This window comes from Equus caballus, chromosome 16 (genome assembly GCF_041296265.1).
Source record: "Equus caballus isolate H_3958 breed thoroughbred chromosome 16, TB-T2T, whole genome shotgun sequence".
Classification (NCBI taxonomy): Eukaryota; Metazoa; Chordata; class Mammalia; order Perissodactyla; family Equidae; genus Equus; species Equus caballus.
Genome location: NC_091699.1, coordinates 19,159,862 through 19,184,470, shown reverse-complemented (window position 1 = coordinate 19,184,470; position 24,609 = coordinate 19,159,862). Strand labels below are relative to the sequence as shown.

General features: G+C 41.5%; 1 protein-coding gene across 11 annotated transcripts in view; it reads right to left on the bottom strand.

Annotated features, from left to right (window-relative positions):
- Positions 1-24,609, bottom strand: part of RAD18 (RAD18 E3 ubiquitin protein ligase) — a 161,013-nt gene that overhangs the window by 5,350 nt on the left and 131,054 nt on the right. For 3 of the 11 annotated variants that reach the window (XM_001495792.5, XM_005600405.4, XM_070238546.1), the window contains one exon: positions 7,648-8,518. The exons of the other annotated variants lie outside the window; for them this stretch is intronic. In XM_001495792.5, the coding sequence (XP_001495842.4) occupies positions 8,416-8,518 (103 nt within the window). In that variant the 3' untranslated portion in view covers positions 7,648-8,415. Of the gene's footprint in view, positions 1-7,647; positions 8,519-24,609 lie in introns of those variants that run through there. 11 annotated transcript variants of the gene reach the window in all.

The window sequence follows — 24,609 nt, the reverse complement described above, 5'->3', positions numbered from 1 at the left end:
ATGACAGGCAGCATTTGGTGGTGTGTTCCTAGGGAAGGGCGCAGCAGGCGGCAGCAGAGGCACAGGAGCCGACTTCCGCACAGCTGGCCTTCGGTCCCTCCAGGGACAGCCCCCTCCCCGCCTGCAGCAGGAGTAGGCGAGGATCGATCCTGTCTAGGGCGTCCTCCCTGCTCCTTTCTGCTAATGCAGAGTGTACCCCTTCTTAAAAGCTAGCCCAAGCCCCATCTCTCCTGAGTTTTCACTAGTTCACCGTGAAACGAGAAAAAGGCCTATGGCTCATTTGTTACAATCACTGCCACATCTCAGGAGCTTCGTCTGGCATTTCTTCCTACCTTTTTGCTTCCTGTGTGATTATGTTTCCTGTAAATTGCATAAAGACAGATTGTTCATTTTCTAAAATCCAATCTGAGAAACTCTGTCACACATACTGAATGTGCATTCTTACAATATGTCTTAACTTCTCTCAGTTTCCTTATCTGTAAAACATAAGGTTGCTGCAATCCCAAGAACATTCTTCACAGAAATTGAACAAAGAATCCTAAAATTCATGTGGGGCAACAAAAGACCGCGAATTGCTAAAGCAATCCTGAGCAAGAAAAACAAAGCCGGCGGAATCACAATCCCCGATTTCAAAACATACTACAAAGCTACAGTGATCAAAATGCATGGTACTGGTACAAAAACAGGTCCACAGATCAATGGAACAGAATTGAAAGCCCAGAGATAAAACCACACATCTATGGACAGCTAATCTTCGACAAAGGAGCTGAGGGCCCACAATGGAGAAAAGAAAGTCTCTTCAACAAACGGTGCTGGGAAAACTGGACAGCCACATGCAAAAGATTGAAAATTGACCATTCTTTTTCACCACACACCAAAATAAACTCAAAATGGATCAGAGACCTAAAGATTAGGCCTGAAACAACAAGTCTTCTAGAAGAGAATATAGGCAGTACACTCTTTGACATCAGTTTCAAAAGAATCTTTTCGGACACTGTAACTCCTCAGTTGAGGGAAACAATAGAAAGAATAAACAAATGAGACTTCATCAGACTAAAGAGCTTCTTCAAGGCAAGGGAAAACAGGATTGAAACAAAAAAACAGCTCACTAATTGGGAAAAAATATTTACAAGCCACTTATCCGACAAAGGGTTAATCTCCATAATATACAAAGAACTCACACGGCTTAACAACGAAAAAACAAACAACCTGATCAAAAAATGGGCAGAGGACATGAACAGACATTTCTCAAAAGAAGATATGAATATGGCCAATAGACACATGAAAAGATGTTCATCATCGCTAATCATCAGGGAAATGCAAATCAAAACTACACTAAGATATCACCTTACACCCATTAGATTGGCAAAAACATCCAAAACCAAGAGCGACAAATGTTGGAGAGGTTGTGGAGAAAAAGGAACCCTCATACACTGTTGGTGGGAATGCAAACTGGTACAGCCACTATGGAAAACAGTATGGAGATTTCTCAAAAAGTTAAAAATAGAAATACCCTATGACCCAGCCATCCCATTACTGGGTATCTATCCTAAGAACCTGAAATCAGAAATCCCAAGAGTCCCTTGCACCCCTATGTTCATCGCAGCATTATTTACAATAGCCAAGATGTGGAACCAGCCTACATGCCTAGAAACTGATGATTGGATAAAGAAGATATGGTATATATACACAATGGAATACTACTCAGCCATAAAAAGACAAAACTGGCCCATTCGCAGCAATGTGGATGGACCTCGAGGGTATTATGTTAAGCGAAATAAGCCAGTCAGAGAAAGATGAACTCTATGTGACTCCACTCATAGGTGGAAGTTAATATATTGACAAGGAGATCTGATCGGTGGTTACCACGCTAAAGGGGGGGGGGGGGTGGGGGGAGGGCACAGAGGGGGAAGTGGTGTACCCACACATGACTAACAAAAATGTACAACTGAAATCTCACAAGGTTGTAATCTATCATAACATTAATAAAAAAAAAAAAATAAACATAAGGTTGCTGTAACATCTAAATGAGTCAATACTGACGGAGCCCTTACAACAGTGCCTGGCACGGACTGCACTTAACAAACGTTAGCTATCACGAGAGGCGAGTTTAATCACATATCTATTTATAGTGATTACTGCTGGATTCGGGCTCACTGGACCATTTTGCTCTGTTTTCTATTCACCACACATTTTCTTAGTTATTTTTGTAACTTTTTCTGCCTTGTAGTGGTTTGATCAAGTTTTCCTTAATCCCATTTTCTGGCTTGGAACACACTACATTGTTTCTACACATTGCTAGTTACCCTTAAAACTTTAAAATGGACCTTAATTTAAGGTGTAAAGTGGGTCAGTGCTTCCCGGACATGACTAAGGGCCTCAGAAGCCTCCGTATTCTGACTCCCTCGCCCAGGCACCATGTTATCATGTAATACTTTACACTTCCACCGGGTTTCAACCACCCTCCATTAAGTCTGTTTTTCTTTTAGTCTATGTTTATTTAGATTTCCAATGTGTTTACCAATTTCTTTGCTCACAACTGCCTTTTGTATCCCACTCCTTTCTTCTGGGTTCTAGTTCATTCTTACTACAGAACATCCTTTAGCAAGTACCGTTTGCCTATCAAAATTTTTAACAGTGAAGTCTGGGTCTCTCAATCTAATGTCTTGCATGAGGAACAAGTAGGTTTAAACACAACTATCCCCAAATTCATCACTACTATATTCTTTTACTTTGCAAGAAAAACAAAAAACCTGCCCTGAATAAGGTATGACATTTATTCATCTATTTTCCACTTCTGGACAGAAATCAGCAATGATTGAAACTGTATGATCTTGAAATAGATAGATCTAGGCAAAATGTGTCTCTCTACAGCAGACAAAACGTGTCTGTATTTCTGTTAAACCGTGACAAGGTGTGTAAGATTTCAGCCTTAAGTTATGTTACCACAGGTCCTATCTCAGCTCTTCCTCCTCCTTCAAGCTTTTAACTTTAGATAACTCAACACCATGTATCAAAAATATGAAAGAAATTGTTGTACGTAGATGTCATGGTTTCAGAAATTAATGCTGACAAATAAGAAGGTTTTCAGCAGATATTCTTCAGAATTCAAACAGTTAATATTAAACAGCTCCATTCGACAGTAAACTCGAGGTTATCTAGAAGTGCATTCTGCAGTTCACACAGGCTGTCAGGCATGGAAAAGTCAAGGTGGCTCAAAATCCAGTGTTGCACAAAAGAAATTATAAAATTCTTTTAAGATTGTGCTGCAGTTTTTATGTGATCCAAATGGAAGTAAACAATGCCACGTGGAAGTCGGGGGTTTCAATTATGCACTTCCATAGTTCCCAAACTGCAATCTGGGGCCCTGCCTGCTGGTCCCGAGCCCATCTGGGCCCCCATTCAAGTAACGACATTCATAAGAGGCTGTCAACCTTGTCATCTTTTCATCTAGCACCCAAAGCAGCTGGACCCTTCTCTAGCCAGCACTAGAATAATGACAGCTCTAGAATCTTGCCAGAGAATGTATCCAGTCCAGGTATGAAATACCATACAGGGTTCTCGAGCCATTCCCCTCAGAGATCCTAAATGCAGTCAAGTCAGAACACCCAAAGGACTCCTGGCCTGTGTTTGCTTATAACCCTATAGAATTCTTTCCTCGGTGCCCTTCAGTCTGCGACTGCCAGCTTTGACGGTGAACTGAAGTAGCGGCCATATGAGAGCTTCTGTACTTGCTGTGTATTCCCACTGAAGAGCTCTAAGATATTTTTTAATGACCATTATTTAAAAACCCACAGAACAAATTCCCTTTGGAATTTAATATCCTAGTGTCCTCTATTTTGAAAAAAATCTGCCCATATATTTTATTAAGAGTTAGTGTTCCAACAATTCCATTTCTGGGAATCTAACCTAAGGAATTCTACTTATAACTGGAAAAAAAGTGGAAGTAACTTAAATGTCCAAGAATAGGAGACTCTGTACAAATGTGGCACACGATTCAGATGGGTTCATGATGCAGTCATTAGAGTACTGATAACGTACTGTGCAAGTGTTTTGTGAGAAACTGAGGAAAGCGGTGTGTGCACATGTGTATCTAGTGTGGAGTTGGTTCTAAGTCATATGAAATTCTGACCTGCCCAGCTTGTCTGACATAGCTGTGAAGTTAGTGGGCACAAAGGCATCTATTTGAGAATTTTGATACTTTGTGTTTTGGACCAAAGGTGTCAAAAGATATGTGCACAGCTTCCTCGGGATGGGGGACACTGAGGACGAGGCGGGAATATGGTGATTAATATGACCCCCTTGGACTGATTTTCAAGCTCCCTAGAGTTTTCGGGCAAAAATGAAATCCCTTTATTACATGCTTTCAAAGGGCCACATACCTCTGCTTGTTGCACTTATCACAACTGTGATTTGCGTAATTATTTGATGAATGTTCATCTCCTTTCTGGTCTACAAGTTCCACCAGGGCAAGGTTTTCTCTTTGTTTTGCGCACTATGTGACATATAGTCATGATGGCTGAGGGAAGACAGGGGAGGGAGAGAGGAAAGAGAAGGTAACGGAGAAAGGGAGAGGAAAAAGGGCGAAAGACGAAGATGGAGAAGAAGCAAATTTTTTATGAGGGACGCTGTGGGTCGAGGTGACAGTACTGCCAAGCTGGGAGAGCACTTGCATTGTTTCCACCTGGAATACAGCAAGGCCAAGGATCAGTGAGACCAACAGGAAGGGGAGGATGTCTGGCACCCAGCAGGTTCGCACCTCGGGGATGCATCAGGAGCTGGCATCCCAGGCAAGGCTGGATTCTCCAGCAGGACCAGCAGCGGTACACGTGACAGAGCACTGGAAAGGGTGGCAGATACCCAGCAGGAGTCTGTCAAGAGAGCAGCAACGTGCTCAGGCACGGACTTGTGCCTGTATTCTCAACAGTCTGAAGCCAGGGATACCTGGACATCTTGGAAGGGGATGGGGAACGCCCCGAAAAGGCCTAAGTCTAAGTGGGGACATGGAGCCAGTAACAAGGCAGTGTCAGTGCTGGTGTGACCTGTTCATAGGCCAGATGGTTATCGCTGAGGATGTCTGAAACACCCTGACTAAAACTAAAGAAAGGTTACCAAAACGGTAATGAAGTCAAGGGTTGTGAGGACTTTCCCCCTCTAATGATCATAATTTTTATAATTAAAAAAATAATAGGAAAAATGTGTATCATTTGAAGAATTGCTGTTTTCTTTTATCAGATGCTGCCAATTTTGTAATCCAGTGTTTCTGCCTTTTCCCTGATTCTAAGAAAACTCAGAGGCAGATGTCGTATTCAACCACAGTAACTTCATTAGTGTAGTGGTCTTGATAGTTGCTTTCTTCTCATTCTACAGGGCCAAGGGCCGCAAGGAAGGAAAATCCTCCACAAAGTCTTCTCTCCCTATTTCGTCTACCCTGTTGACATAAATCTTTACAGTCTGAGTTAGTTTTTAAACGCTATCACCCTCCCTATATTACTCACATTGTCTTACGTGTGCGAATGACTTTTTCAACTAGACCAGTGATCCCAATGAGGGGTATAAGAAGAGAGAAGGGATCAGAGGATGAAAGGATGGCCTGACTGTCAGAGCCACCTGGATGTCCTTTTCTGAATTACAGGTAGCAGCTCACCTGCACCCTCCCACACCGTGAGTATCACTGCCATTGTGAGGTGACGTACTCACGGAGCTGTTATACCCTGGAGGGGAGTGAGGAGGTCAAAAGTATGAGCCAGTGATGAAGATCATATTTTCACTAAAAGATCAATTTTGGAATCAGAAGCTTATCAGTTTCAATCCCAGATCTAATACTTAGCCTAAAGTTCCTTATTCTCAAATAGATATAAAAACATCTTTCTTTCAGTGCATGAATATTAAACGTATGCTAAGTGCTAATAAACAGAGCTCAGCAAATACCCTTTAGGTCTTAGTTTCCAAGTAGAGTTGGGAGGAGTTTCTGAATCTTGGCACCACTGACATTTGGACTCGATAATTCTTTACTGTGGATGTTCCAGGCTAAGCTGTACGGCCCCCTCCCCTGCCATTCACATACTGAAGTCCTAGCCCCAGTACCTCAGAATGTGATTGCATTTGGAGAGAGGGTCTTTAAAGTGGTAATTAAGGTAAAATGAGGTCATGGTGTCCCTATAAGAGGAGATTAGGGGGCCGCCCCGTGGCCAAGTGGTTAAGTTCTCGGGCAGCCCGGGGTTTTGCTGCTTCTGATCCTGGGTGCAGAATGGCACCACTCATCAGGCCATGCTGGGGCAGCGCCCTACAACTAGAATATACAACTATGTATCGGGGGGCTTTGGGGAGAAGAAGAAGGAAGAGGGAAAAAAGGAAGATTGGCAACAGATGTTAGCTCAGGCGCCAATCTTTAAAACAAAAAAAGGTGCGGGCAGGGGGGGATTAGGACCCAGACATGTGTGACCAACGAGGAAAGATCATGTGAGGACACAGGGAGAAGGTGGCCGTCTGCAAGCCAAGGAGAGCGATTTCAGAAGAAATCAACCCTACTGACAACTTGATCTTGGGCTGCAAGCCTCCAGAACACTGGGAAAAAGACAAATTTCTCTGATTTAAGCCCCGCTGTCCGTGGTACTCTGCTATGGCGGGCCGAGCACACACTCCATGGGGCTCGGCCTGTGCACTGTAGGATGTTTAGCAGCATCCCAGGCCTCTACCCACTCATACCAGTAGCAACCCTCCCACCCTACAGCTGTGACAGCCAAAGTTATCTCCACACATTGCCAAATGTCCCAGGGTGGCAAAAATCCCCCCCTCCCCACCCCCCGGGAACACTGGTTCCGATGGTCTCTGGTCACCTGTATATTCCCAGGGCTCAGCACAGTCACTGCGGCCTACCTAAGTAGATAACCAAATACTTACTGAACGAATTCTCTTGCCTGGTTCCCTATCTCAGGTCTCACCACTGCCAATCAAACTCCTTTTAATGCAATTAAAGTAGTAATTACTTCGTTTAATTTATAGCAGATGTGTAATTTTTAATGAAAACAAGCAGTTTTCATTTTAGCATAATTTCTGGCAACTCTGTGACATAAATATCACATCAATGTTAAACCCTATTTTGTTTGATATTGCTCACTGACCTCATATCACATCCTTTGATAGATTCAGTGAGTGGCGCTGCTTTTAGTTTCCTTAATGCATCCCTCATGATTTTAAGCAGATGAAATGACTATGACAAATTCTTATATAACATTTGAAGCTCAAGGGACTCATAAAGAAAATAAATGGCCATTAAGTGTGAAACACTTAACTCTAAGTCATAACAAAACTCTACACGTTATCCAGAAACCCAAAAACATATCAAAAAGCCAAAGTCAATGGAGATATTCTTTGGAAGGGGGAAGTCACAAAAGTCCCTGGTACATTCATAAATTTGTTGTCGTAACATTGTCACTTTGCTGTCACGTTATTTGAAAGTTGATGTGTTTGGGTTGGGCGGTGGCAGGGGCTGGGAGTAGGGGCGACTCGGACATGCCAGAGAGAGGCACGAGGAACTCTGGGGGAAGCGGGAACTGGTGGACATTTGGCACAGGGATAATTTCCGACCAACCCCTCGCAATGATTTGTACTCAACTATTCACAGGGTACTGTCTAAGCACATTATTTTAAGTTGATAGAGAGTTTATTCATTTATAAAATCCATTTACTGCATTCTTTTTTAATAGCTGGGATTCAAAGTATTAAAAATTTGATTTACCCAAGTGAAAAGAAAGACTAACTAATCATTGTTAAGTGCCATTCCCGAAGAATATGCCCAATGTTTCAAAGTTGTTGTTTGTGGCTTTAAATTACAATAGTAACATCCTACTCCAAGAATGCGCGAGACACAGGTCTAACGAGCGACCACATTAAACTTGGGCAATAACCACCAGGTGACTGCGGTCACAGGCAGCTATGCTGGCATCCAGGATCAGGTGCTTACACACGCCAAGGATGTGAGTAGGACATCCTGCCATTCCAAAAACATGGAGGCTCTTAACTCCTCAACTGCTCCTTGTGGTGGAAATGTTGAAGAATCCTTTTCTGAAGGTGGTTTCTCCATGGAAGAGAAGGAAGATGGTTTAAATTCTGAAATTTAGAAACAAAAACACTTTGCCAAAAAGTCTATGAACTCTGCAAAGCTGGTGAACGTGCAGATGTCCATAATTTGAGAGAGAGATGTTTCAGAGGCAGGAGGTGAGGATGTTTTGTAAATTTTTTTTCCCCCGGAAAGGCAGAAAAGAATGAAAATCAGTTAACCACAATATTTAGAATTCAGCATCTTCACTTGGGCATTTGTGAGTATGAATATGAGATGGATATGAAATCTATTTGGCAACACAAAGTACGACATTCTGATCACTATGTTGGGAAAGTTGGCAGAAGCCCACGCTAATTCCTATTTCGCTTATTTCTTGGCTCCATCTCAGCACTTTCAGCTGATCTTGTGCGACGATTCCATCTTGGACTGATTTCTGTGTCCTGAAGATCATTTCTGAAACAGTAAAAAGGAAGTGGCATCTTAGAAAATAATGATCGCTATTACGCTACAGCAGTTTCTAGTTTAAGGTGCTGTCACAGGCATCGTTTCGGTTAACCCTCCAAAGAGCCCCTTCTGCTCCACTGACAAATCTATTATAACACTTATCCTTGCTATTATTCTTCTTCCCACCTTGTAACTGAGGAAACAGCGACTCAGCGGAGACTACAGACCATAAATGACAGAGCCAGGAGTTGAACCCCTTTCTTCTGAATCAAATTCTAGCAGGTTTACACTTCTGCTTAACATGTAGAAAGCTGCAAAAAAATTTGCTCCCATCCTAACAACAAGACCAAGTCAGACAGTCTAACAAAATCATAATTTGTCTTGATCCTGTCAGAGAGCTGAGAAAAAATTTGAAAGAAAGATAAGCCCCTCCAAAGAGACAGGAGCCACACGAATTCTCCCACTTCTGGAAGAGCACTGGAGAAAGAGGTGGCTGTCATGCAACCAGATAAGATGAAATCTACTATCATTTTAATAAAATCTAAAACAAGGGCTAGTACTGAAGCAGCCTGGGACAAAGTGAGTCCACACACACGCAAGCTCTTCTCCAGGAGCCTCCATCAGGTGCTCACGAGAAAAACCAGGAGCAGGGCAGAAGCCTGGAGAGAGCCCACTTTCGTGGCACAGTATAAGGCTGGTGATGGGAGGCAACAGGGGTCAGGCAGAAAGCCCTGCCTCTTCCCTCTCCTAAGAGGCAGAAGCTTTAAGTTGCTGAGGGTAGAGCAGGAAACTCACTCACCCATGGGGCTTAGGCAAAGATTCACTACCTCTGGGGAGAAGCAGAGGTACATCAGTCTGCCTGAGGAGGCAGGACAGGAAATCGTCTGCAAGAACACAGGCAGAGTCACTGTTGCCGGAGAAAGGACAGAAACAAAGACGTCTCCCTCTGGAGGAGGGGCAGAAAATCATCTCGGGCTGCTGATCTCACACAATGCCAAGCTGAGGGTGGGTCAAGGCAGTCTGACTACCAGGAGAGGAGGGGGAGGAGAGAAAGCTGAGAAAGCCTCGTCCTGGAGACACGGGCACACAGGGCCTGCCTAAGAAGGAAGCTGCACCAAGGAAACAGAGAACCCCCAGCTGGGCCCCACCCTGAGCCCGGCATCAAGGAATACGCAGTAGCAGTAACTGGCTGAGGGAGAGGTACCGATATGGAGAAGAGATGGCCCTCTGCAGGGCAGGCTTGCAAAGACGGCTGAAAGATAAACGGGAGCAAAATCAGTGACAAAAACTTTCCTGCAGTCCAGCCCCGACACTAAGCACCAGGTAAAAGCAGCCCACTGCTACAAGAACATGACGCCTCTGATGCACTGAAGGTCTTGTCAGTGACAAGAAAACCCCACCTGAGGTCACTCCCCCACGCCCATTTCCAGGCATAAGTACTATGACGTCAGTCTCTACGGTCCTTCGCAGTATGTCTAGCATTCAAGCAAAATGTATGATACACAAAGAAGAAAAAACAAAAAGAAATCCATCATCAAGAGATAAAGTAACCAAGAGATACAGACAGAATGACCCACATGTTGGAACCCTAGGACCAGGACCTTAAATAACTATGATTAATACGGTAAAGGCCCTAGGAAAGATGGACAGCATGCATGACAGATGCTCCACGGGTGGCTCTGAAAGACAAAGGTCATTACTGTCCTTCCCTCTCCACACCTCCCAGAATCTGAGGTACTCTCCCCAGGTGTCAGCATTGTTGCTCTTTCTCCATCTCCACAAAATCAGCGTATTCCTTTCCATTAGTTTTAAAGTTACCTTTTTTTAATCATCCCCTGCTCAAATTCAGCCCTTTTACCCAGAAGGGTCAGGTGCAAGAGGGATAAGAGCATTTTTATAAAACTTTCAGAGACTCAGTATGTTTCCCACTTTGACCCATGCAGGCCATGGTAAGGCTGGATACAAGTCCAAAATCCCAAGGGGGCCTCTAGGGGGAGGCTGCCTCCCTTTGCCAGAGGCTCCAAGCAGGAAAATCATTAGTCATAAAGACTAGCTCAGAGGGGTCATTAGGCTTGTGGGAACTCAAGGGTAATAGCATTTCTCTCTGTGTGGCTCTTTTCTATGAGAGAATTTGTTCTGGAACTCAGTGGATGGGGATTATTAAGTACATAGGACAATTCAGATGTAGAAGGAACAATAATAGTAACTGAATCAGCCCAAAGGGCCTCAGCTACAGGTCACATTAGCTTCCCTTCTCCACTGTGAACCTTGCCCAAACCCCCTGAAAATCAGTTCAGGTGCCTCCTTTCCCCACAGGACAGGGTAGGATGGTGAATCTGGTACCTATATCCAACAGAGCCATAAAAGTCTGAGTCCTCCCCTTCCCGAAGTTCAGCAGCACATCCCGATGGTGCAGATGGCCTTTCCTCTCCCTTAGTGACAGGGAGACCTCGGGCCCCACTCCTAAGCAGCAAACCCAGAATAGCCAAAACAATTCTGAAAAAGAAAAATTTACACTGACAACACCAAATGCTGGTGAGGAGTGGAGCATGCGGAACTCTCATTCATTGCTGGTAGGAATACAAAATGGCACAGCCACTTTGGAAGAAAGTTTGGCAGTTTCTTACAAAACTAAACACATTCTTACCAAACAATCCAGCAACTGCACTCCTTGGTATTTACCCAAATGAACTGAAAACTTATGTCCACACAAAACCTTGCACTTTATTCCTAATTATAATAACATACATATCACTTTACTTGTAACTGTCAAAACGTGGCAGTAACCAAGATGCCCTTCAATAGGTGAGTGCATAAATGAACTATAGTAATCCATATAATGAAGTATTATTCAGCACTAAAAAGACATGAGCTATCAAGCCGCAAAAAGACCAGGGGCAAGCTTAAATAAATATTATTAAGTGAAAGAAGCCAATCTGAAAAGGCTACATACTGTCTGATTCCAACTATATGATGTTCTGGAAAAGGAAAACTACGAAGACAGTAAAAGATCAGTGGTTGCCAGGGGCTTGGGGAGAAGCAGGGATGAAGAGGCGTTTTAGGGTAGGGAAAGTATTCTTTATACTATAATGGTGGATACATGTCATTATACATTGTCAAAATCCATAGAACATTCAACAAAGAATGAAGCCTATGTAAACTGAGAAAAGAAAATTCGAGGCCTCACACTAGCTGGTTTCAAGACTTCTTGTAAAGCTGCAGTAATGAAGACTGTGTCGTTGGTGAAAAGACAGGCGTACAGATCAATGGAACAGAACAGTGATTCCAGAAACAGACCCACACATATATAGTCACTTGATTTTCGATAAAGATACCAAAATTATTAAACGGAGAAGGACAGTTTCTTCAATGAATAGTGCTGGGACAACTGGAGACCCATATATAAAAAAGAAAAACTGAACCTCAACTCATATCTTATACCATTTACAAAAAATTAACTTGAAATAGGTCATAGACCTAAATGTAAAACCTAAAACTTCTAGAACATAAGAGAAAAACCTTTGTGACCTTGGGCTAGGTAAAGATTTCCTAGGTAGAACACAAAAAAGCACAAAATCTAAAAGGAAAAACTGATCAATTATTTCACCAAAATTTAAAACTGTCTTTGAAAGACACTATCAAGAAAACGAAAAAGCAAGCCACAGAGTAGAAGAAAATATTTGCAAAACGCATATCTGATGAAGAATTCTCAAATCTCAATAATAAAAAAAAAAACCCATTTACAAAATGGGCAGAAGATGTGAGGCGGGCATTTCATCAGAAGACAGAGGGCTGGCAAATAGGCACATGAAAAGAAGTTCACATCATTAATCCTCAGGGAAACACAAATTAAAACAGCAGTGAAATACTACTATGCCTCTATTAGAATGGCTTTTAAAAAAGACAGTAACCGAGTGCTGGCCAGGATATGGAGCAATTAGGACTCTCAACATTGCTGGTGGGAGACAACAGTTTGGCAGTTCCATAAAGGTCGAACACAGATTTACCATACAATCCAGCAATGCCACTCCTAGGTATTCACCCAAGAGAAAGGAAAACTATGTGCACGTAAAATACTGTACTCAAATGCTCATAGCAGTTTTATTCATAATTCTCAAAACCTGGAAACAGCCCAAATGCCCATCAACTGTTGAATGGAGAAACAGACTGTAGCACATTCACACACTGAAATACCAGTCAGCAAAACAAAGGAACAGACTACTGATCCATGTAAGAACATGGATGACGCACAGAAGCATTGTGCTAACTGAAAGAAGTTAGACACAAAAGGCTACGTTATTGTATGATTACATTTATATAACATTCTGGAAAAGGAAGAAACTTCAGGGACAGAAAACAAATCAGCGATTGCCAGAAACTGGTAGTGGGAGGAGGAGATTATTTACAAAAGGGCACCAGGTGACTCTTTCGTGTGACGTAAATATTCTAGATTTTAATTGTAATAGTGGCTACATTACTATATATGTTTATCAAAACTCATAGAACTGAACACCTAAAACAGGTGATTTTTACCATCAAACCTCAATAAACGTGATAGAAAAACAAACATCTATACCATAGTATTAGGATATACCTATTACATTTGCATTACTTAATTTTTCCCTCTGTAAATTTTATATACTTGCCTTTACGAGATAATGAAAATTGAGAACTTTCTTTGGCAATCTATTATAATATGATAGTCATAGATAGGCCTTTGGTAGTGGTTCTATCAAAGTTCACAAAGGAAGCTTATTTTTCTCATAAAAGCAGGCTGCGATACAAGTTACATTAAGTTTGAGGGATGTTTTACTGGAAAAACACAAACACAGCAATAAAATACAGCAAAGGAGTCCGAGTGTGTTCTGGTCACCCCACAAAGTCAGGAGGGACTCCCACTCAAAATTTGGTTTGGATGTTGAGACTGATGCCAGCACATACATGCACGGCAAGGGGGTATGAAAAGGTTTATTACTCACATAAAGAGGCTTTCTGGGGAGAGCAGGGCACGCTTCCCAAGTTGGCCTGAAAATAGCCCAAGAGCAGAGGAAGGAAACTGCCTTGGGGTCTTTATGGTGGTTAGTGGGTGGGGTCAGAGTGAGGGTTCCCACGAATGGACAGGGGCTTACAGAGTTTGCCAGTGCCAAGGGAGGCAGCACCTGAGATTTCTTATCATCTGGACCAGATGTGGGGCCGGGGGAAGAGGGAGGATTGAGACAAAAGCTGTCAGCAAGCACCAAAAAGATGGGATCAGACTCTTTATGACAGAGTGCAAACTGACAAAGAACTTGGTCCAGAGAATAGGTGAGTACAACGGGAAAAGCACAGGCTTGGCTTAGGACTCAAGACAGTTCACCATCCTTTTGGGCTCAGATTTCTTATAAAACAAAATGAACAGAAGTTCTTCCCTACTCTGAAATCACAAGGATTAAAAAGTAAAATGAATATGAAATTACCCACTTAGGTGACCAGCACATATCAGGAATTTGATAGATACTAGTTAAATTAAGTACATCTGTCTGCTCAAACACCCAGAAATAATTTCTGCTGATTTTATTAGTATTCACTTCCTAATGAAGGCATTTCCTAATAATTGCACAAAAGAAAGAAAAATATATCAGCTAACGTGCAGCCTTTCTGGGGATAAAATAAGTTCTGTCTCTAGATAAAGGCAACAGATCTAGATTTTTCAACAGATAATAGAAAACTCTCTGGCAGGCAACATCAAAACAGAAGGGAGAATCAATATGCTACATGACAGAATTGGTATCCAAAAATTTCCTTTACAGGCTCGAGGCAAGAGCTGACTCTTAGAAGAGGAAAAGTACGAAGGATAATAAATGCAGTAAGAACCCGTACTTTGGTCCAGAAACAATTTCCCAAATTCAGGATAGGAAGCCCTGGTTTAAGGGCAGCATAGGGATACTAGGTTCAAAAGGAATGGACAGTGAGAGATGGTCAATAAGCAAAGAGATTAAATTTAAGATTTTCTAAAGTCAAATAAGCAATACAAAAGCAATCAGAGTGATAACTCTGGACAATTTTTGCATTGTAACATTTACTGAATATAGTTCTCAGCAGAACGCTTTAAAAGGAACACAGACAGACTAGAGCCTGTAGAAGTGTCTGGGACTTGCAGAGCCAGGGAGCCTTCCAGATTCTTTTGTCTTAATGGACCATCCCTCTTCCAATTACAGGCAAGGCCACTGATGAATAAGATCGTCGCCTGGAGGCACGTCCACAAGTTCACTCTGCCTTTAGCCTGTCTGGCTCCCCATCCACAAAGGACTGTAACTGGGGCAGGCCAGGCTCATCCACAGTAAGTTTTTGATGGGCTTTTGCTCCTTATTGCTCCTAGGTGGTTTCCATTCCCACCATTTTTCTCATCTAACTCTAATTTTTAAGGTTTTTTGTTTTTCTATATCTTTTTTGCTTCACGTATTTTGGGGCTCTGTTGTTAGGTAGATACATGTTTATAATTATTATATCTTCTTGATAGATTGATCTTTTTATCATTATAAAATCTCTTAGTCTCTAGTAACAATTTTTGTCTTACAGTTTATCTTGTCTGATATTACTATAGCCATGCCAGCTCTCTTTGGGTTATTGTTTGCATGATATATCTTTTTCTATCCTTTTAAACTTATTTGTGTCTTTGAATCTAAAGTGTGTCTCTTATAGACAGCATATATTTGAATTACATATTTTTTAAAATCCATTCTGCCAATCTGTCTGTTAATTGAAGTGTTTAATCCATTTATATTTAATATACTTACTGATAAGGTAAGATATATGTATGCTATTTTGCTATTTTTCTTTACATCTTATGTCTTTTTTTGCTCCTCTGTTCCTCTATCATTGCCTTCTTTTGAGTTATTTTCTAGTGTACCATTTTAATTCCCTTGTCATTTCTTTTATTATATTTTAAAATTTATTTTCTTAGTGGTTGCCCTGGAGATTATAATAAACATATTAATAACAATCTAGCTCAGATTAATACCATTTTAGTTTCAATAGTATACAAAAACTTTGCTTCTATATAGCTCTATTTCTTTCTCTCACCTTTCTGCTGTTACTGTCATACAAATTACATCTTTATCCACTGTATGCCCATCAACACAGATTTATAATTACTGCTTTGGGAAGTTCTTTTAAATCAGATGTGGAAAAAAAGAGTTACAACAAAAAATGCATCTATAATGTTTTTTATATTTACCTATACTTTTATATTTATCTTTACTGGTACTCTATTTTTTCATGTGGATTCAAGTTACTATTTAGAGTCCTTTGACTCCCTTTATTTCTTGTAGGACAGATTTCCTAGTGACAAATTCTTTCAGTTTTTGTTTCTCTGGGAAGGTCTTGATTTCTCCTTCAGTTTTGAAGTATAGTTTTGTAAGATATAAAATTCTTGGTCGACAGTCTTTTACTTGTATCATTTTGAATATGTCATCTCACTGCCTCTGGCCTCCATAGTTTCTGATGAGAAACCACCAAATCCCCTTGTAAGTGAAGAATCTCTTCTCTCTTCATTTTTAAAAAATTTTCATTCTTTAACACAGTCGCTTGAGCTTCTTAGATGTATAGATTAATGTTTTTCATCAAATTAGGAAGTTTTCAGTCGTTATTTCTTTACACGTTCTTTCTGCCTCTTTCTCTTCCTCCTCTCATTATGGGGCTTCTATTATGTATATGCTGGTATGCCTCTTGAGGTCCCACGGGTCTCAGGCTGCTCCTTATTCTTCATCCTTTTTTCTCTCTGTTCCTCACTGAATAACCTCAATTGGTTCTATCTTCAAATTTGCTGATTCTTTCCTCCACTTGCTCAAATCTGCTGGCGAACCCCTTAGAGAATTTCTCATTCCAGTTATTATACTTTTCAACTCTAGAATTTCTTTTTTTTTGTTAAAATAATAATTTTTATTTCTTTATTGGTATTATCTCTTTGGTGAGATCTTGTTCTCATTCTTCCCTTTAGTTCTTTGAACATATTCAAAATAGCTAATTCAGAGATGTGTTTAGTAGTCCAACGTCTGAGCTTTCTCAGGGACATTTTTATTGGTTGCTTTCTTCTCCCTGTGTATAGGCCACAGTCTTGTTCCTTCATATGTCTTGTAACTTTTTTTGTTGAAAACTGGACATTTTTAATAATATGCTGTGGCAACTCTGAAAATCAGATTCTCCTCCTTCCCCAGAGTCTGTTGATGTTGGTGTTGGCTGTTGTTATTTAATGACTTTCTGAATTAATACTGTAAATATGCATTCTCTGTTGTGTGTGACCACTGAAGTGTCTGCTAGATGAGCTTAGCAGTCAGCTAATGATTGGATATAAGTTTCCCTAAACACCTGAGACCAGATAACACAGAAGCCCAAGGCAAAACCAGTCTTTGCTAAGGGACTCTGTGTGTGTTGGTGATAATTCTGCGTTAGCTTCTACTTTCTGCTTGCACAGAGCTTCATGGTCAGCTAAAGTGAGAGCTTAGGACCTTCTCAGGTCTTTTCTGAGCATGCACAGAGCCCTGTGCACGAATGTGACCTTCTAGATTCACAAAAATATGTCAGAGCTGTTCAAATTCCCCACGGAAATCTTATTTTCCAGCTTTTCCTTTTAAGCTTTTTGGTTAGCATATTGTTTGCCCCAACTGTGTCCCCCCCCCCCCCCCCACAGATGGCTGTGAAGTTAATCAATTGTCTCTAATTGTTTTAAACAAACACCTCAGGGGAAAAGGCCTTTCGCACTGGGTGAGCTCCAAGTCAGGTAAAGTAAAGACAGTCTTGCAAGTGGGAGTCTTCTGGGGAACCATCAGACAGGTGAAAAAAGAATTCTCTGGGAATAGGCTTTGTAGGAGCTCCAACTTTTTGCCTCCTCTGGGGGTTGCCAGGCTGCTGGTCTCATCATAATCGTGGACTGTTAGCTCCCAAGGAGAATGGGAACAGGGCACATCAAATCACCACAAAGCTCACTGTTCTTACCAAGATTCAGCCACTTTTGTTGAATAAATGCTCCTTGAATTGCTGCTGCTTTTGGTTAATTTCCAGAGTTTTGAAAAAGTTGATTCTGACAAGTTTTGTCATTGCTTTCATGGAGAGAATTTTCAGAGGTCCTTATTTCACCATTTGTCTTGACATCATTATTCTTTATCTTTTTTTACTTTTATTTTTTCAGCTTTTGACTCATGGTCTTAATATCTCTAAACTTTCGCATGTGAAATGTATCATCTTAATATTTTATTGTTGTTTATTTGGCTTGTCTTTTTAAAAAATTTTAACAGGATGTTCCGCCTTATATTTAACTTCTATAATATTATTATTTTTCGTTCTCTTACCTTGTTTATAATTACCCTCCAAAGCTTTTAAGTAATATTTTTCTCCCATATCTTCCCTCTTTGATCTGCCTTTGTAATAGCTGGCATTGAGCATGGCTATAGTGGTAGTGAAAGAAGCAGCCTGGGGGTTTGCAGCAGAGTCCCTGGCAAGGATCTCAGTAGTTCTCCCAAAGTAACTCTCTACAACACCTCATCCCCAAAGATGCAGGAACCCTAATAGGATAACCCACTCCATAATTTTTTTCCATGCATATAACACACTTATTTACTGGAATAATGACACTTAATAACATTTCACAGACATGGCAGGTTTTAAACTCCTTGGTCTCTAGAAGGTATAATCAATGGATTTTCAAGCAAACATTGCCAACAGCATGCTGTTAGCCAAATAGGGGACCGTCCTGGGGAGAACATGGTGACCAGGAAGCACTGAATCCACTGAATACAAAAGCCATGCCTAGGAGATTTGGCCATTTATTATAGCCTGCTTTCAAAACACATTATTCCCAGAATGATTTACCCTCCTTCTTGGTAGCGCCATAGAAAGAACCTCTTGGTGTATAGCTCCTCCTGCCTTATGTTGATTAGAGAGAGGCTGGTCAGAGCAGGGGCCATTCCAAATAGGGTTGGGTTTTATGACTATTCTTTTTTTTTAAAAAAAAAGCACAGGATTAGCTGTTTCCCTGCTATGAGTACTTTCAATTGTTTAGGCACTGTATGGAGCAAAGGACCCATCCAGAATACTAGGGCATAATCCTGAATAAGGACCAAAACCTAACAAGCACATTACGTGGAAGAAAGAAAAGTTACAGGCCAGCTTCTCAACATAATAACAAAAAATTTTAAATAAAATATTAAAACCAAGTCTAGAAACACAGAAAAGAGTTAATACATCATTCCCAAATTAGATTTATTTCAGGAATGCAATCTTCCTTTACCATGTGAAAAATCAATCAATGTAATTCACATTAACAAAATAAAGGAGAAAAATCATATGTTCATCTCAGCAGAAAACATTAAAAAACACGATAATATTTAACATCCATTCATGTTAAAAACTAGGAATACAGGGTAAAATATTGAATGTTTTCCCACTAAGATCGTGAATAAGAATACCCTTGTTACCATTTCTATTTAACACTTAATAAGCAGTCCTAACCAGTACAATTAAGCACTAAAGAAGATATAAACGGTATTATATGGAGATGACATGGTTACAGATGTAGAAAATCCAAAAGAACCTATAAACTATTAGAAGTATTAAGCAAATGTATTAAAATTCCTGAATACAGGGTTAAGGTAAAAATAGATTAGATACTAGCAATAAGCAATTAGAAAATGGCTAAACGACAAAATACCATTTTTAATAACATAAAAAAATCAAATACCCAGAAATAAATTTAACAGAAGATATAAATAACCCCTACCCAGAAAGGCACAAAATATTAGTAAGAAAAAGTTTTAAAAAGCTAAACAAATGGATAAATATACCATATTCATAGATTAGAAACCTCAATACAAAAGAGTTTCTAGAAAATAACATAGGAAAATATCTTTATGACCTTGAGGTAGACAAAATTTCTTACATATCACTTAAATGCATTAGCCAGAAAGTAAAAGACTGCTAAACTGGACATTATAATTAAGAATTTCACCATTAAGAGAGTTTGAAAAGGCAATTCATAGTGAAAAAAGATGTTTGCAATACATACAACTGACAAAGGACTCATGCTCAAAGTACACAAAGAACTACTACAAATAACAAGGATCAATAATCATGACTGAAATTTTAAAAGCTAAGAATACCAAGTGTTGATGAGCATATGGAACTACTGGAACTTCCATCGTGGATGGCAGTTTAAATCGGTACAACCACTTTGGAAAGATGTTCAGCAGTAGCTACTGGATATGTGCATATCCTAAGACCAGCTACACCACTCCTAGGTATACACTCAACAGAAACAAATGTGCACCACCAAACGACATTACTAATTATGTTCCTGACAGCCTTATTCACAACAGTCAAAAACTCTAAACACACATACACCTACCAACAGTAGAACAGATAATAAATGGTCACTTATTATTCACACAGTGGAATATTATAGAGCAGTGGTTCTCAAATGTTAGCATGCAGAACACCTGAGGGCTTATTAAAACACAGATTGCTGGGCCCCATCCCCAGAGTTTCTCATGCAGAAGGTCTGGGGTGGGACTCAAGAATTTGCTTTTCCAGTATGTTCCCAGGTGATGCAAATGCTGTTAGTCAGATCACACTTTGAGAACCACTGCTACAGATAAAGCAATGAAAAGTGACAAACTACTCCTATCCAACCACGGAAAAAAATCTCATGATGTGGTGTCAAAGAATGACACCCAAGAGTAATACTATACGATTCCATTCATATGAAGTCTAAAAACAGGCAAAATTAATCCACGTGGTGTACAAGTCAGAATAGTGCTTACCTCTGGTGGGGTGAGTTTTGACCGGGAGGAGGCGTGAAGGAGGCTCCTAGAATGCCAGTCGTGTTCTACATCCGGGGCTGGGTGGTGGCTGCACAGGTGTTACGAGCCTATTACCTGGGTAGCCCCCAGTGAACCACACCTGCTGTCTCTGTGCACTCCCTTCCCCTAGAATCTGGGGCTGGTCCTGTGACTCACTTTAATCAATAGAACGTGGTGGAAGTGAGGCAGCACAGTTTCAGGACAAAGTCTTAAGAAGGCCTGAGAGAGTTTGTATTTTACTCTTGGGAGCTATATCAGTCTGGGTCCAATCGGGATCATAATAATTTGACCAGAAAAAGTTTAATATAAAGAATTACCAACTGTAACAGAGGACTGGAGTAATGAGGGATTGGCTAGTAAGAAGCAAAGAGAATCCCAGAGAATACAGAAATAGCAGATAGAAGGACTAGCCACTACCTCTAGGGCTGAGATGGGCACTGAAGGAAGAGCCCCTCTCCCCTAGACAGATGCAGACACCTGGTTGGAGAGGGCGCAACTGTGGCTAACTGAGAACTCGTGCTATAGGCAGAGCAATGAGCTGCTGGCCTGTGTGTGTCGTAGCACCAGGCAGTGGAAAGGCCGCTTTCCTGCAGAAACCTGGCCAGTGAGCTTAGCTCACCACAACCAAGAGGCAAAACCCCTTCTTGCAATGTCTCTCCAACGCCCTCTACTGATAAAACTTAACATCAGGAGAGCTGGCAAAGGAAAAATATTTAAAGGGCCCAATTCAATTTTCACAGATCAGGCAAAAAGGATGAATTTGGAGCTGAGGCAATAAATTGATAACTGGCATAGTAGCCCTAAGCCTCTATATAGGAAATGCAACCATCCTGCTGGGAAGATCACATGGAGAAGCACAGGCTCCCAGGCTACATGGAAAGAGAGAGAAGTGCAGACATCTCAGCTGAACACAGCCTCTTAACTGCCCTGCCAGCTGCCTGCACACCACACCAATAAACACCAGAAGTCTGAGGCCAGCCCAGACTGAAAAATCATAGGCAGATAAAAATGTTGTGGTTTAAGCTCCTAAGATTTAGGCTGATTTGTTCCACAGCAATTAAATACTCAACACAAACTGTCTCTGTCTAATTTCTGTTTTGGTTCTCATTGCTGCATTAACAAACCATTCTCAAACCTAAGAGGCATGAAACAACATAATCACCTATTGGTCATATTCTAGATCTGGGCAGGCTTGGAAGAGATGGCTTAACTGGGACTGGATGATCCATTTCCAAGAAGGCTCACTTACACGGCTGGCAGGCTGGTGCTGGCTGCTGGCTGGGAGCTCAGCTAGAGGGGCGAGCTGGGCCCTCAGTCCTCCTCTAACTGTCCTCTCCCCATGCCTGAGTTGGGCTCCTCACAGCAGAGAGGCTGAGTTCCAGAGGAAGCATCCCATAAGCGACTGTTCTGAAAGGAGAAGCCCCTCTACGCAAACGTTTACCCAGTTTCTTCTCACATCACACGGCCAAGCCAGAATCACTGTGGGCCTCAAGAGTGTGAACACCAGGAGGCGTGGTTCACGGGCCACCAAAGTACCTAATCCCAGGTGTATTCAGTAGTAAAAATTCATCAAGCTGTATGTCTAAGATTTGTCCACTTTAACGTATGTATGCTAAACTTCAATAAAGTCTCCCTGCTCCCCAAAGAAAGACAGCCAAATTAGTAATAGTTCTCCACCAGAAAATACAACAGGCTCATTAAGTGCACTGCAAATGACTTCTCATGGGGTTAAGATGAAATGCAGATTATCAATAAAGAAAATAATCCTTCCTTTTCTAATTTTGTAAGAATATTAGAGATCTATTTCCTAAAATTTTCTTTTTTTTTTTAAGATTGGCACCTGGGCTAACAACTGTTGCCAATCTTCCTTTTTTTTTTTCTGCTTTATCTCCCCAACGCCCCCCTCCCCCCGTACACGGTTGTATATCTTAGTTGCATGCCCTTCTAGTTGTGGGATGTGGGACGCCGCCTCAACGTGGCCTGATGAGCGGTGCCATGTCTGCGCCCAGGATCTGAACCCTGGGCCGCCGCAGCGGAGCACATGAACTTAACCACTCAGCCACGGAGCCGACCCCTAAAATTTTCTTTTTAAGACACTATGAGATAGAGTTAAAAAGATTTGCAAGTGGCAATCCTTCTCCATTCACAGGTTCTTGAAGTTACGTAGGCTGCGTCACTAACAGCTACAACCCACTAGTGAGCGTGTTAATGAACACTGACGGACACGTTCCTTCTATTAAGTGCCCACTATGGCCCACCCGGGCACTACGCCAGGTGCAGAGAGATTCAAGCTCTAAGGAACACACCCTCTAGAAGGGGGCCAGGCGTTAAGCACGGAGTGCTGCAGGAGCAGTCAGGGGCTTCTGAACAGAGCTGTGAAGAGGGAAATGACAATGCCTATCTAGATGAAGAAGGGGGACAAAGCAATCGAGGCAGAAGCAACAGCAAGGTACAGAGGTGTGGCAGCATGACTCTGAGGCAAGCGTGAGTAGCTCAGCTTGGCTGAAATGGGAGTTGTGGGCTGGGGAGGGGAAGGAAGGGAATGAATTCCATGAACCAGCAGCTAGGCTGGGGCCGTGACAGGGAGAGCCTTGGATGCTGGGGAGTCCCTGTAGGACTTTGAAGTATGACAGAGAGAAGACAAGTGTATTCTAGTTCTCACTGGCAGAATGGACTGTGATGACCAGAGGCAGAGAGACAGCTGGACGGCCGCTGCAGCAAGATGGAGAGAAGAACAAAGGCCCTAACAGAGGTATTACAGAGCAATCTACAGTAGTGCTTCTCAAAGTGGGGGCCCAGAAGCAGCATCAGCAACACCTGGGAGCTTGTTAAAAATGCAAACTATTAGGCCCCACCCCAAATCTACTGATTCAGAATCTCAGAATTGGAAACAGCCGAATAATCTGTGTCCTCCAGGTGATTTTAATGTATATTTAAGTCTGAGAGCCACTTATCCATAGGACTTTGCAACAGACTAAATGTGAGCAGTAAGGGAGAGTGAAAAGTTGAAAATGATACTACCATTCACTGAGAGAAAGGACAGTGGAAGAAGAGCAGGTCTGGAGAGAAGGAACTTAGACTCTGAGGCAGGCATATCTTCCCCACATTTTATGCATAAGGAAACTGAAATCCAGAAACATGAAATGACATACTAGGACCCTATTTCTTCCTATTTTCATTCTGTTCAATGTAAATATATCTTGTAGCTCAAAATGGTAAGATGAACCAATATTTATGGATGTAAGAATCCAAGACCAGTCTGTAGGAAATAGGTTTCTTTTTGCTGCTTATGAAAATACTGCTTCATATGGTGCACTGTGTTGCTAATAGAACCTCTCAATTATTTACCAAATTAAGAGAATGTGTTGGAACTGAAATAGTATGTTATAGGACCAACAGCTCAAATATTCCACTTGTGGTACCACAAAATATGCCTGTAAGCTTAAGATGGGTATTTGTAAACTGCCACACTTTGTTGAACAGTAAAGCTGTGGAGGTTTCTCCTGCTTCTGCCTCTAAAGCTACATTACGGCATAAGCTTGTTTCACCGTTCTATACTCAGCTGGGATCAGGAGGCCTGGATTCTGATCCCGGAGGTGCCACTAACCAGCTGTGGACCTTGAGCTAGTCAATTTACCTCTCTGGAGCTCAGGTTCCTTCTCTGTAAAATACAGGGATTGGACTAGATGAGCGCTTACATCCTCCCAGCTTTCACACTTATTATCTGTGAGGATTGAGCAATGGGATTTGTTTGCTAAGTGCTTCCTTATAATAATGACTTTAAGATGTCATCATTATCAAGAATGGGCTTGGGCTTAGGAATTCTGGGCTACAGCTTGTCACAGCCGTTACTGTCAGGATTTACTTCAGCATGAACAGGGTGATTCCTGGTACAAGAGGACAGAGGTAGCTAAGGAGAGACCTCCTCTCTGAGAATTAATGCCTATTAATTTAAATAATGCTTAGGTGAGAGTCATGCAACCAAAATCTCAAACTTTCAAAAAATGCTATTATTTAAACCACCAAGTATCTCATCGGCCTGATAAACCTACTCATAACATTTCCCTGTATATGTCCCACTTGTCCATTCTCCCAGTGATTCAGCTACGAAATTACAAAATGTCAGCACAGTGAACCTCTCCTTTGGAAAGACAGTATAGCTTACTAGTTGAAAGAACGGACTTTTGATGCATTAGGTTAGACTCTCAGCTCCCTCACTTACCACTTACGGCTAAGTGACTTTGGGATGGAGATTCACCTCTTTCAGCC